General features: G+C 41.3%; 2 protein-coding genes across 4 annotated transcripts; both read right to left on the bottom strand.

Annotated features, from left to right (window-relative positions):
* Window positions 1-499: 499 nt before the first annotated feature.
* cldn26 (claudin 26) lies at window positions 500-2333 on the bottom strand. The gene has a single exon (XM_078250646.1). It carries the CDS (start codon window positions 1651-1653, stop codon window positions 997-999), a length of 657 nt encoding a protein of 218 aa, XP_078106772.1. The 5' UTR covers window positions 1654-2333; the 3' UTR covers window positions 500-996.
* A 1124-nt stretch (window positions 2334-3457) lies between these two features.
* On the bottom strand, window positions 3458-12400 carry lztr1 (leucine zipper like post translational regulator 1). 3 transcript variants are annotated; one of them, XM_078250636.1, is made up of 19 exons: window positions 11763-12400; window positions 11595-11657; window positions 11449-11505; window positions 11269-11348; window positions 11050-11158; window positions 10489-10572; window positions 10364-10421; window positions 10113-10252; window positions 9811-10012; window positions 9211-9321; window positions 8954-9046; window positions 8739-8834; window positions 8300-8471; window positions 8022-8191; window positions 7592-7875; window positions 6894-7043; window positions 5214-5319; window positions 4998-5078; window positions 3458-4562 (listed from the first exon to the last, which is right to left on the bottom strand). In XM_078250636.1, the coding sequence occupies exons 1-19, from the start codon at window positions 11912-11914 to the stop codon at window positions 4446-4448; spliced, it is 2325 nt and encodes a 774-aa protein (XP_078106762.1). In that variant the 5' UTR covers window positions 11915-12400; the 3' UTR covers window positions 3458-4445. The 3 variants fall into 3 exon arrangements, with proteins under 3 accessions (XP_078106762.1, XP_078106761.1, XP_078106763.1); XM_078250635.1 differs by having other exon boundaries at window positions 8300-8474; window positions 11763-12399; XM_078250637.1 differs by lacking the exons at window positions 5214-5319; window positions 6894-7043 and having other exon boundaries at window positions 4473-4562; window positions 8300-8474.
* Between the last annotated feature and the right edge of the window lie 459 nt (window positions 12401-12859).

Consider the following 12859-nt stretch of genomic DNA (forward strand, 5'->3'; position numbering starts at 1 on the left):
TTGATATAGGCTGCTTAAATATAATCACCTGATTGCAGGGACTGATGATAAGCTTTTTTTTTTTAAAGACAAAAAGTGGAATGCAGCAAAACTATAACTTTGCTCCCCCTAATTAAATAATGGGGATGCATTTGCTCCACTTGTTACATTTCTCAGGTGCCCATTCATCACTTAAAAGCTACAGTGATGAAAGTTTAACCAGATTTTACTCTTCAAACGTACCTCTAAAATCAAAATCAGAAAGATCAGAAAGAAATCATTACAAATGCAACTCTAAATCACAAGTATATGTTCACATATATATATGTAATGTAGGCTAATCATATAGGCCACCGGTGTACATAAAAGAGTTAGTAGGCCTATATGCAGCCTATATGTGGAAAAACTGTAGTTTTCTCACTTGAAGCCTGTTTTTCGAGCATTACTGATGTACTACAGACAGAGTGTCAAATGTCCTTCAATTAAAAGTCAATCAATTTGGGAGCCAGTGGCCTGATAATCAGACTTAACTGTTCTGAAATACATTAACATGGCGCCACAGCTAGTTTTAACAAAAAATTCAACAGGTTATTTTTGAGTTATTATTATTCTTTCTTTAATATTTTAAAGAAAAGTTTTATGTACACTATATAGGTGCCTGTCTACTGGAAAATAAAGCCTTTCTATATTTTTCCAGACTCTGTAGACTTCAAAGGAATAACAACTACTGCAGTTTCTTATGTCACATTACTTTAATAGTTGTCAAAACCTGATGACAATCTCATAGTTAACCAGAAACAGAGATTACAGAAAAGATGTAGTCTACAATTTGACTTAGAAATTAACAAATAAAACAAATGTAGCTTTAATGTTACTTCAGTCAGAAATTGTATTCCTGTCTTTTTCATACAAATAGAGCTACTGTAGTATTTAAGTATTTAACAAGTAATGTCATTATGTGTTCACTCTACAGGCTGACAGACCTCCATATGAAGTATGTGAATGTGCATATGTCATCTATAAAACCTCTGTCTTCAGGTAGTGCTTTGTCCTGTGCTTCGCCTGCGGGCTGTTTGGCACACTTGGTGGCCTCTGGTCATAGTCCCCCATGCACACAGCTACAAAGAAGAGAGTCCCTCCGATGACCAAAGCCAAACCTCCAAACCATCCAGAGAACATTGCCTCTCCATACTCCCAGCGTGGCATCACATCAGGAAAACCCTCATCCCAGAAGTCCACCACAGTTGTGTAGGCCACAAGAGAGACAGGAGCCAGGGTAGTGAGCCCCGACACCCAGGACAGCACCCCGCCGAGGATGAGGAGCCGTCTCTTCAGGACAGGCTGCCCCACACACATCTCAACCCCCTCCAGTCCTGGGAAGGCAGCCAGCAGAGCCAACCCTCCAGTGGCAATAGACACTGACATGAGCACCCTGGAGATCTGCAGGTCCATAGGCAGCCCCATGATGGACTCGTAGGCCTTACACTGAACTCCCACCTCCTCTGTGTAGAGGCAGGTGTGCCACAATCCAGAGAACCAGTTCTCCACCTCGTTCAGGTCAGAGTTCATTGTCTTCCACAGTGGAAGGAAGGTGGTGATCAGAGATGTGACCAAACCCCCAAATGTCACAAAAAGTGCAGTCCTTTGCATCATTTCTGTTGTTAGAAAACCCATCTTCTGCCTCTGCACATACACACTGTGCTGTGATTCCTGCTCAAGTGTGCAGGTCTATGTAACAAACTGGGAGATGCAGAGTGGCTCTGTGGCCCGCCCCACCTGCTAACAGGACCAACGGGGCCAGCCCACTTATTCAGCCTCCTTAATAAAATGCACCTGATAAGTGGGAGATAATCCGGGACTGTGGCATGACAACAGACATACTGTTTGTGTTCCATATCATTGCAGTGAACAATGAAGTCCGTTTTTAGATGAAACCAAATATGTCCAGCAGGAGTCTGGGCTGTGTGCGCGTAAGTGAACTTAAATGAATGAAACATGAGCAAGCTGGGCATTGGAGGTACAAAAAAGAAGAATTAAAATCTACTCCAGGAATTACTATAGTGGCCTGTTTGTGTAAAATTCAGAAGTTGTGATTATTTCAGATGAGTTGATGATGTTTTTACTGACGTCACTAATGAGACTTCGCCATTATTTTAGTGAGGACATTTACACTCTAAGAAAATCAAAGGACGAGCTTTCAATTTGCCAAGTGTCTCAAGTATCTGGACTATGAATAGCACTTTGTGCTCACTGCAAGGGTACTTACAACAGAGTCCAACACTTTGTGAATTCCACTGAGGGTCCTTACAGATCTCGCAGTACAACTGGCAGCTAACAGAAAATTCAATCTACCGCCTCAGAATTTAGGTCAACGTTTATTTCTCAATCCCATGAGCAAAATGTACTATATGACTTCAAAATAAAATGGTCTTAACCCTCAATCATTTACAAACTGCAACATTTTCTTACAACCTCTCCATTTTATTCAAATTATACTTAATGTAGTTTAAATGTTTAGGGTTGGCCTGACCATCTTTCTGACCTGATTGACTATTGTATAAGGAGAAGTATTTTAAAAAGAAGTTGCAATTTATTTAATCGAATTAACCTATTCAACTTTAATTTAGCTTACTTGAGTTAATCACAATCAAAAGTGCAAAACCTTGCAGAAGCCAAAGGCATTCGCCGTCTCGAACCAAGGAGCTTTGTCTGACCTTATCATCCATAGATCTGTGGAAACTGAAACCCCTGAAGGACGTGGCTAATTTGATGAAAGGTCAAGGATTAACCTTCAGCTTTTTCACATTGTGTATAGGTTACAATGGCTATAGTTTATGGCAAAGGTCTGTGAAAGAATTTCAGATTTGTGCAAATCAGCCATATAGAAATATTTGTGAATACTCCACTGTGAGACTTTTGGGAGAAACTGCATCAGTTTAATTTTTAAAACCTATATCTGTAAATTGCTTACTTTTAGACATCGGTTTTAATCCAAGCCTATTATAACACATAGCACACAGCTAGATGACAGCTGGAGTAGAGTCGGCCATGGCTTTTAGATGAAACTCAAGCCAGTGGGGCCAGCAACTGTACTGTAGTATAGCCTAAGGAGATACAATGTAGTTCGCCATGTATCTGCTCTGTTTGGGTGAGCGTATCATTTAAGGCATCTTAAAGGTAAGTTAGGTCAGAGGGTCCAGTAGAGACCTGTAGGTCAAAGCATCATTTAATATGAATACTGAGCTTCTATAGGAAACTCTTGGCACACTTTACTTTTAATTGATAACTGCCAAAGGATGGTTGTGCAAAAACATTAATTACATAAGGTATTTTACTCACAACAGACAGCAAAGGGGGATATTGGAACCAAGAAAATGAGACATTTGAGTGGGTATCAAGTGAGTTCAGCCTCCACTGGCTCTGTATTTTACAGGGGTCCAGAGTGCATAGGGGCCACAGAGACTCCGTATAGCATGACTCATTTTGTATAAGATTTATTAAGGCTTTAAATACATGAAACCCGTATGGGGAAATATTTAATAACAGCATACTGATGTCACTAAATACACATTGCTATATTGTATGGATAAAGAGTCTGTTAGTAATGGTAAGAGATGATACGTGTTACAAAGATGTGTACCAGTGACAACATTAAACAAAAACAAAGAGCTTTAAGATGGACATACATTCTAATTATTTTCATATGATTTCAATTCCTTACATTTAATCCAGGCTTGTTAACTGAGTAAGAGCTGAGAATACTGCAAGTGATGAATACAGTTTTATAGATAAATAAACCATGTAATAGTATACTTTATTCAAGTTGCATTTAGATGACTTAGAATTTATCTGAGCAGACAACAGCTGATGGCCACACTTTCTATAGTGTCACAAGTATGAGTTATTACAGTCCACTGCATATCTACATGTATTAAAAAAAAAATGCAGCAGCAATACTGAGCAGAATAAAACCTCGAAAAAGTTTTAATTCTGTAATCAAAATAAATAAATCACAAACTTAACAAAGGGAATTTTAGACCATTTAACAAATTGTAACTGAGCTAGAATCCGGTTTCTTCCACAATTTCACTCCTCATTGAGATACAGAGTGAGAACAATTTGATACTGTGTGGATGAAAGCCTTCTACTGTTTATGGGTCAAGACATGCGAGGGCCAACAAAGAAAAGAACCGGGCGCCCAGATAGCTCCGTTGGTAGAGCGTGCGCCCATATATAGAGGTTTACTCCTCGACGCGGAGGGCCCGGTTTCGACTCCGACCTGCGGCCCTTTGCTGCATGTCATTCCCCCCCCTCTCTCACCCCTTTCATTTCTTCAGCTTTCCTGTCAAAGGTCTAAAAATGCCCAAAATATAACTGCACGTTGGGGACGAGGGAATGACTAGAAGTAGGCGGAGCAGAGATGTATGGCTTCTGTGAGAGAAAAGAGCCCGGCTCTTGGCGTCCTCTTAAATGTCGGAGCCCATCTCAGCACACTGTTTGTCTGATATGTGTGTAGCTAGAGACTCAATGATGTCCAACAGCAGCAGCTGGCTGAGAGACCGCAGGTTGGGGAGCTTGGATACCTTTGGGAGGGGAGGAGAGCAAAACATGGGGGAAAAAAATGAGCCATAAATCAAGACAATGAGTCAAACAGAATGAAATGAGGAATAAGCAGCACTTGATTGCTCATGCACAAAAAATAAAGATAAACAGAAAGAAGCAGAAACATTAACAACAGCTAACACTGCAGTGAAGCAGGGTGAGAATTGAGTGCTTCGCGGTTTGCTTGAATAACAAACAATATTCAGAGTGGCACTATGACCCTCATCGCTATGTGATGATGTGCTTGTTCAGCCGGCCGGGCTGTAAACAGTCTCCTCTCTACGTAGAAGATGAAGGCTGATCCACTTGGAGGCCAACGGTGTCAGTCTCCCGCAAAGAAGACAAGCCTACAGGGTTAGCTCAGCTGCAGTGATTGGGCAGCAAACCCCCAGGGCTCCGGATACAAGCCCACCCACCTTAATGAACTGGTGGACAATAATGTGCAGGCAGTGCTTCTTCATGTCCAGAGCCTGGGTCTTATCAGCTGCCTCCAGAATCTGAAGTATTGAGGGAGAAAGGAGTGAGTAAATGATTCACTCTGCATAAGAAAATGCCTTCAAGTATGGGACAACGTTGTCAAATTAGGTCACTGCTTCCTCCCCCCCCCCCCAGCTCGGGGAAAACATAAATACCTGCAAGACATTTTCCACAGTGACATTCATCTCCAGATTCTGCTTGCAGTAAGCCTGCAGTCTGTTGTTTGAAAACCCGTAGTAATATGGTGCAGCAAACAGATAGCTGTTTATCACAGGTTAAGGAAGTGAAACATTCCAGTGAAAAAGTTTGTGATTTTAACTTTGCACAGAACCTTCATGTGAATGAGAGAGCAGAGTATTTGCTCATTAAAATGTAACCCATAAGCAACTTAAAAACTGGACAGGAAGACAGTTATGATGCTAATGAAAGAAATACAAAATGTATATGTTGTTCCTTGCATAGTATCTTGTGCAAGAGGTGACCGCAATGGCTGAATAAAGTCCAACACACAAGTGCAGTTCCAATAATGACTGCTGACTGTAGCGTTGTTAATATTAATAGTCTATGGTTTTTATGGATTCAAGAAAATTATTTTTACCCCATAGCAAATCCTTTGTTTACCTCAAACACCTTTCATTCTAAAAGAAAACCATTTAAAAATGTATACCTTAAAAAGGTCCTATGACATGCTGCTTTTTGGATGCTTTTATATAGACCTTAGTGGTCCCCTAATACTGTATCTGAACTCTTTTATATAGACCTTATTGGTCCCCTAATACTGTATCTGAAGTCTTTTATATAGACCTTATTGGTCCCCTAATACTGTATCTGAACTCTTTTATATAGACCTTATTGGTCCCCTAATACTGTATCTGAAGTCTTTTATATAGACCTTATTGGTCCCCTAATACTGTATCTGAAGTCTCTTTCCAGAAATTCAGCCTTGTTGCAGAATTACAGCCACTAGAGCCAGTCCCACAATGAGCTTTACTTAGTATGTGTTCATTTCTATGTCTGTAGTTTTAAATGCTATTGAAGGGGGGGGGGGGCAAGGTGGAGGGTGGGGGTGTGGCCTTGACCAACTGCTTCGCTTGTTTTCAAGCAGTGATGTCTCTCTCTCTTTCTCATGGGTGGGCCAAATTCTCTGGGCAGGCAAAGCAGAGAAAGGGGAGGTAACCTTCCTCCTCATGATGTCATAAGGAGCAGATTCCAGATCGGCCCATCTGAGCTTTCATTTTCTCAAAAGGCAGAGCAGGATACCCAGGGCTCGGTTTACACCCATCGCCATTTCTAGCCACTGGGGGACTATAGGCAGGCTGGGGGAACACATTAATGTTAAAAAAACCTCATAAAGCGACATTTCCATGCCATGGGACCTTTAATATATATCTATCTCAAGGTGTATACCTAACATATGTTTTTATCTTATGCCTAAACCTATACTTCTGGTTTGGTGGGCCACTCACAGGTATTGACTGTACAAAATTCCTCAACTTCTCTGTAGAAATAAAACCCAATACATTTTGCCACAATAAGTTAGGGCTCAACAGAAGAGAAGAAATAAGAGCAGTATTTTTTTGTGTGCGCGTTTGCCTTCATTGACAGGTTTTTCAGCTTATCACACTCACACAGTCATTGTGGTTACGACTTTCTCATCCCACCTTGTCTCCACAAGTTCCCATTTCAAAGGATGTGGCCTCCTTTATAATTTATTTTCATTAAATTTGTAAAGAAAAAAATGTTACGTTTTAAATTTTGTCATTATGGTGGGCTCTGCCTGGGAAAGACTTAATCCGGTGAATGAATATAAAGCAGTCTAAATTTGAGAAGGATACAGGGAATCCTCTGGAGGCATGTTAACGTCGCCATAGTAGATATAACGCAGCATCGACTCAAAGGCCTGCTTACTTGGAACCATCTCACCGATGGAGATATTAACCTGACCGTCCACGGGCATGAAGGAGCGGAACATCGCCTCAAAGTAACTGAGGGGTAAAAATATAAATGTTAAAGTGTCAGACAAATCACTTAACTGAACTGCAATGATAAGAAAAGAATTTGGTCTAAAATGTTTGCACATGATGCAAAATACATTTTTACTTTCTAACCTCCATTTCTTTTTTTTCCTTTAACAAAACAAATAAAAAATACATTTATACTGAAGCATAAAATGAAGTATAGAGTAAAATATTTTTCATAAAATTACTATAAATATGAATGTAATTATTATTAAACCTTGGATCACAACACAAATACAAATGACAGCAAAGGCCTAACACGTTTATGAAAATGCCTTCAAATGGAAATGGCACATTGTTGCCTTTGAGAGTTAAACCTGCTTTGAGATAATGTGTTTCTCTCTTTTGGCAGTAAGGAGCAACTTAAAGTTTTTGTTGAAGCATATTCAATTGTAGAGCTACAATTTGTGCTTCCCACAAATAAACAAAGAATGTACAAAAAGCCAGGGGTCCGATTACGTGCTCTAGCTGCTGCATGTGCACGAAGCGGATCATGAAACCGGTGTTGTCCCTACCTGGATCGGGCTGCCAGTATGGCTTTATGAGCCGGCCGTGGTTGTCCGTCTAACAGCAGGACAATGTCGCAGAACTCCAAGCCGCCTCCCTCCAGGTACGCCTTCATGTCCTGGACCAGGGAGGTCCCGATGTCCACAGGCTGGTCCGAGTACAACCGGAGAGGAGGTTGCTGCTTTCGTCGCACAATCTCCACAATCAGTGGGGTGGACAGACGTTCAAACTCCTTCGTCATGATCACCTGGTTGAAGTGTGACTCCTTCACCACAAAATTAAGGCAATGTTCCTAGAGGAAGAGAAAAATGGTTAGCGTAAGACTAGATGATTATTTTACGGACCTCTTTTGATTGAAAGTATAACATGTATTGTGCGGAAAACAATATGAACTTTAACCACTGGAGGGCAGTAAAAATGACACTTAACCAGAAGTACCTTGAGCTGGTCCAGTTGCAGCTTATTGGCATTTTCACAAACACTGAGAACATTCTGCAGGTCGACAGAAGCCTCAATGTACTGCACACACAGCTGCTCGAGGCGGGAAAGCTGAAAACTAAGGGCCAGTTTGTATACATCCATAATTAGAAGAACATCCTGGACATGACCTTTGGAGAAAGGAAGGAAGAATTATCAGTTTTTCTTGTCTCTCTTGGGGATTACTGCAGTTGGAATCTAATGAGTGATAAACAGGGCAACCATGAGGAGAGAGGTACCTCTGCGTGGGTACTGAATCTTGTCCGTGTAGAGGAACTGCATTAAGACTTCAAAAGGCTGGGCCTCCGCTTCCCTGATGGATACCTCTAGCATCGGCCTGTTGCTTGCTGGGATATCCCTCAGGCCTCCAGCTGCCCCTTCGTCACTTTCCTCACAGCTGTCTTGTTTAGTCTTCTGCACACAGAGACAGAAGATTATGTAAAACTTTAACATGTGACACTTTATTTGCTTCAATACAATATCAGTATTGTGATAAGAGCAGAGATCCTCTGGGATGTTGATAATCATTTAGTAGCTAGCATAATTTCACTCAATTTTATTTTAATTAACTACAAATGCATCTGCCCGATTATCAAATGTGTAAATAAATATCATCTGACAACACCGATTGTCTTCCCTTGTTCAGAGGAAACTAAGTGTACTTGCTGCGTGTCTGACCTGTCGCTGCCTATCCCAAGCCTGCAGGATTTTCTTCCGTAGCCACTGACATCTTGCAGTCACTATGGCAATATGCCCCAAGACTCTCTCCTCCCTCTGTAGACAACACAACAAGGAGTCAACCAGATGGAGAAATCATTTTAGTTGGATAATGCAAATGTCACCTTGTAATTTCAAATCAGCAGAGGCTTAGCCTTCCGGTAATACAAACCCACCTCGCCCAGAATAAACTCCACATCACAGAACTGACGATTCTCCCACAGTTTGCCATAGTCCTCATGGAGTGTACACTTTGGGTAGCAGGAAAACTGTGAGGAAATACATAACTATTAAAACTACTGTCCAAACAAGCTTGACAGTTTAAGTACACAGAGTCCATTATATTTTCTTTAGACAGGGAAGACTTTTGCCCACAGTGTCCAAATGATGCAGGTGCTTGTAAACATTAACAATGGTTTTGGTTGACACTAACCTGGAATCGGTACATCTCCCCACTGCGCACATTGTTGTCCACAGTTCCTCCAAAGATGTACATGGCATCTTGAATCACAGCAGCAGCATGGAACAGTCTCCCACTGGGCATCTGAGGGGGAAGGGAAGTAAAAGAGATAGAGATAGTGCAAGGAGATTGTTTGAAAACATTACTTTTTGTTGTTAAATCCTCGATAACAGATGTGTTTGCATGCACATCCAGGATGGCATTAAAGAAGCTCCCATACTAATGTGATAAGCACCGAGTCTGCTGCCATGTACTCCTGCTTTAGCCAGACATATAATATCGTCATACAATCACCAGGCTTTCTAGATAAGTTTTAACAATAAAATGCAGTTTGTCCCCTACAGTGTTGCTTGAAACTCAAAAATGAATTAAAAAAAAAGATTAAATAGTTTTTACACACATTTAATCCAACTAAACAGCTGCAGTAACATAAAACGGAATGGTACAGTAGGGGTGGTAAGTTAAGGACCGACATGTTCATGTTTTATAATTCAGCCCATCACATATTTAAGATATCATTCAACCACTTCCATCGTCTATTGACAGTTCTTTGTAAATCCATTTGGTTCATACCTCACTGTCCATGCTGGGATGGATCACCTCCCAGCTCTGAGAGTCCACATCGTAGCAGTGCAGTTCATTGGGCAGAGTGTTGTCGGCCGCACCTCCAAATACATACAGTTGGCGGTCAAAGGCAACCATAGTGTGGCCATAACGTCTCTGGGGAGGTGGAGGGGAGCCCCGCAGTAAGTGTTCAGTCGGGATGCGTGTCCACCTGAGAAGATGGAGTAATGACTAGTCCCATGTCCCAACACTGGCAGCTACAGGATGAGTGACTGAGGTAAGTCAAAGGCACAAGGAAAGGGTGTACTCACATGTGGCCCTTGAACTCAAACTGGAAGAGGTTGTTGGTGATCTTGGCTCCACTCTGACCAGAAAACACAAACATCTTGTCCCTGCAAACAGCTACAGGGAAGTTGCAGCAAGATGGAGGAATCTCACCACTCTGCTCGATCTGATGCAACCAAAGGCAGAGAAAGAGACGTTTACACATACAGTAGTGTTGGTGAGCGTTCTCCTCTCAATGTCATTCTGGTTATAGTATATTGAAATGTATTGTACTGGCCTCCTCCCAACACGCATGTTCTCGATCTTGCAGATTGATGGTCCACATGTCATTCAGCCTGCACAAGGGGGAAATATCTGTCAACACTATATGCAAATAATGTCAGTTGTGACAAAAAAACATACCTGGCATTCCCATCATAGCCAGCAAATATCCACAGTTTATCACTATAGACCGTGGCCCCATGTGCAGACCTAGCTACTGGCAAGCTGAAACAGAGACAAAAGGCAGTGGGGCTGAATTCTGATGTTCAACTGGCTGAGCTTTTGGTTTTTACAGAGTCACACTAGAAACACCCAACATTTTGAAAAGAAACAGGTTGGTTTAAACCGATTTCCTCCTAGATGCTATGCCTCCATCCCAAAATAGTCACGTTTCCAAGTGTAGGAAGAGACTATTCCCTGCAATTTAAAGTTAACAAGGTCATCTTCCCACCAAGACTCACAATAACCTTTAATTATAGAAACTTTAAAAGACACATGGGGAGAAAACAAAAAAGCACTGGTGGTAATATGTCCTTTAATAAAACTCAAAGATATTTTTCATCCTGTAAAAACAGTCCAAAAACACCAATAAATTCCAGATTTGCTAACAGGCTAAAACTATCCACCATAAACTGGCAGTGAAAAAAAAGAAGATAAATCTATCCTAGAAACACAACTTAAACCTGTTAAAACACACATTACCTCCCCTCCACTTTCCATTCAGTCCACTGCCCTGTTGCAAATTTGTACTCAAAAAGGTCATTTTTGTTTTTCAGGTTCGAGTTTGAGTAGATGTCTCCGGTGTAGCCCCCTGTAAAATATTAAGTCAAGCATTAGAGGATCAATATCACCTGAGTTTAAAATGGGTAGCATAAATGACATGTGATTATGAGGAACATAAGCTTTAAAAAAAGTAGTTACCAAAAACAAACATGCTGCTGCCATAGACAACAGCTGAATGGTGATATCTGGGAGCAGGTGGAGTTCCAGTGGTGAAGGCTCTGTAGTGAATAGCATACAAAAGGACAACGGATTATATCTCACCGTCTGCAATTCTTTAATTGCCAATTAAGGTGGAATAGTGCATTGATGCAATCTTACCGACACCATGAGCAGTCCTTCACATCAAAACGGAGCAAGTCGTTCAGCATGTTCTTACTATTAGATGACACAACATGTAAATGCTTTGTATGTGGTGGACAATAATTATAAAGTTAGAATGCCAGTAGCTGCCCAGTACTACTCACCCATTGTCTCCCCCAAACACGTAAATGGCATCCCTGTATGCCACAACAGTGTGCTTACTGCGCCTAAACCGAGAAAATGAAGTTCAGGGTGATTAAAAGGCTGTAAACTTGAAGATTAAGCCGGTGGCGTCAGATAAAGCTGCACCTACTCATCGGTCAACATGTTACCTTGCACCAACAAACTCATCACACGGAGGGAGTCTTCTCCAGCGATGAACAGTCTCAAACGGGCCAAAATTGAGCGTCAAATATTCCACGCTGTCGGAGCAACTGTGGTCGAAATCAACACTCGGGGCCACTTTGGTTGATTTACAGGACATTGTTGCTAACTCATCCAGCGGAATCACTTCTCAGGGCCACTCATCAGCAGGGACTTCCACAGTTAACGCCATCGTTAAATGTTAGTCATCCAGTGTGACAGCTAATGTGTTTTGTAATTTAGCTGTGCACTAGTATTACCTTGGCTTGAAGTAAGATACAACTAAAGTCACGTTATTTACGTAAGATGGCTAACAACAGTTAGCTAGCTAGCTATCCGCGACGCGATGCTAAAAACTAACATTAGCCGCACAGCTAGCCAGCTTTGTGCTAATCTGCAAAACAAGCTACAGCGAATGGAAAGTTAACGGATAGCTACCAACGTTACACTAAAATCTGCCTTATCCGGTTCAACCATTCAGCTAGTATGCATACGAAGTGAATGAGTTCGCAGCAAGGCACTAGCAGCCACAAAAGCTAACGTCACTTGCATTTAACTAGGAGCAGCAGATAAGTGTGCACACTCGGCCAACCACGCCCCCGAGCGCGAGACCAGTGCAAGACTATACAGTCTATGGTGCAAGACTGTACTTCACTTCCTGTAATGTAAAAAAAAAAAAACCACAGAGGACATTTATTTATTTATTTAGTGCTTTATTTCTTTTTCATAATGATGCACTGTTTATACCATTCAATATCAATATCAATTATTTTCCAAATCTGTGCCTGCTTGTAATATTACCACTGCTACCACTAGGCATCACTAAGCACATTCACATGTTTGTGCCATCAATGACTAGAGATGAGTGACCGAACTTAAACATGTAACCTTCGGGGAATGTTACCTAAAGGTTCCCTGAAGGTTATTTAAAGCTTTAAATAACCTTTTGAGAATGTATCCGTGTTTGCCACTTGGGTGTACTTTCAGCAATTTTAACAGGACAGTCATCTTACATTTGTTCCTTCCCAATGGCCCCTGCCAACACTAGTTTACCATCTTTAGAATT

This window comes from Sander vitreus, chromosome 5 (genome assembly GCF_031162955.1).
Source record: "Sander vitreus isolate 19-12246 chromosome 5, sanVit1, whole genome shotgun sequence".
Lineage (NCBI taxonomy): Eukaryota > Metazoa > Chordata > Actinopteri > Perciformes > Percidae > Sander > Sander vitreus.

Excerpts from the sequence above, each read along its gene's own strand:
- cldn26 (XM_078250646.1), bottom strand. The coding sequence starts at position 1,653 with ATGGGTTTTCTAACAACAGAAATGATGCAAAGGACTGCACTTTTTGTG.
- lztr1 (XM_078250635.1), bottom strand. The coding sequence starts at position 11,914 with ATGTCCTGTAAATCAACCAAAGTGGCCCCGAGTGTTGATTTCGACCAC. Across the intron at positions 7,876-8,021 it reads TGCAACTGGACCAGCTCAAG|GAACATTGCCTTAATTTTGT; the intron begins GTACTTCTGGTT and ends CTCTTCCTCTAG. Across the intron at positions 5,320-6,893 it reads ATGCCTCCAGAGGATTCCCT|CTATCTGTTTGCTGCACCAT; the intron begins GTATCCTTCTCA and ends TGTGATAAACAG.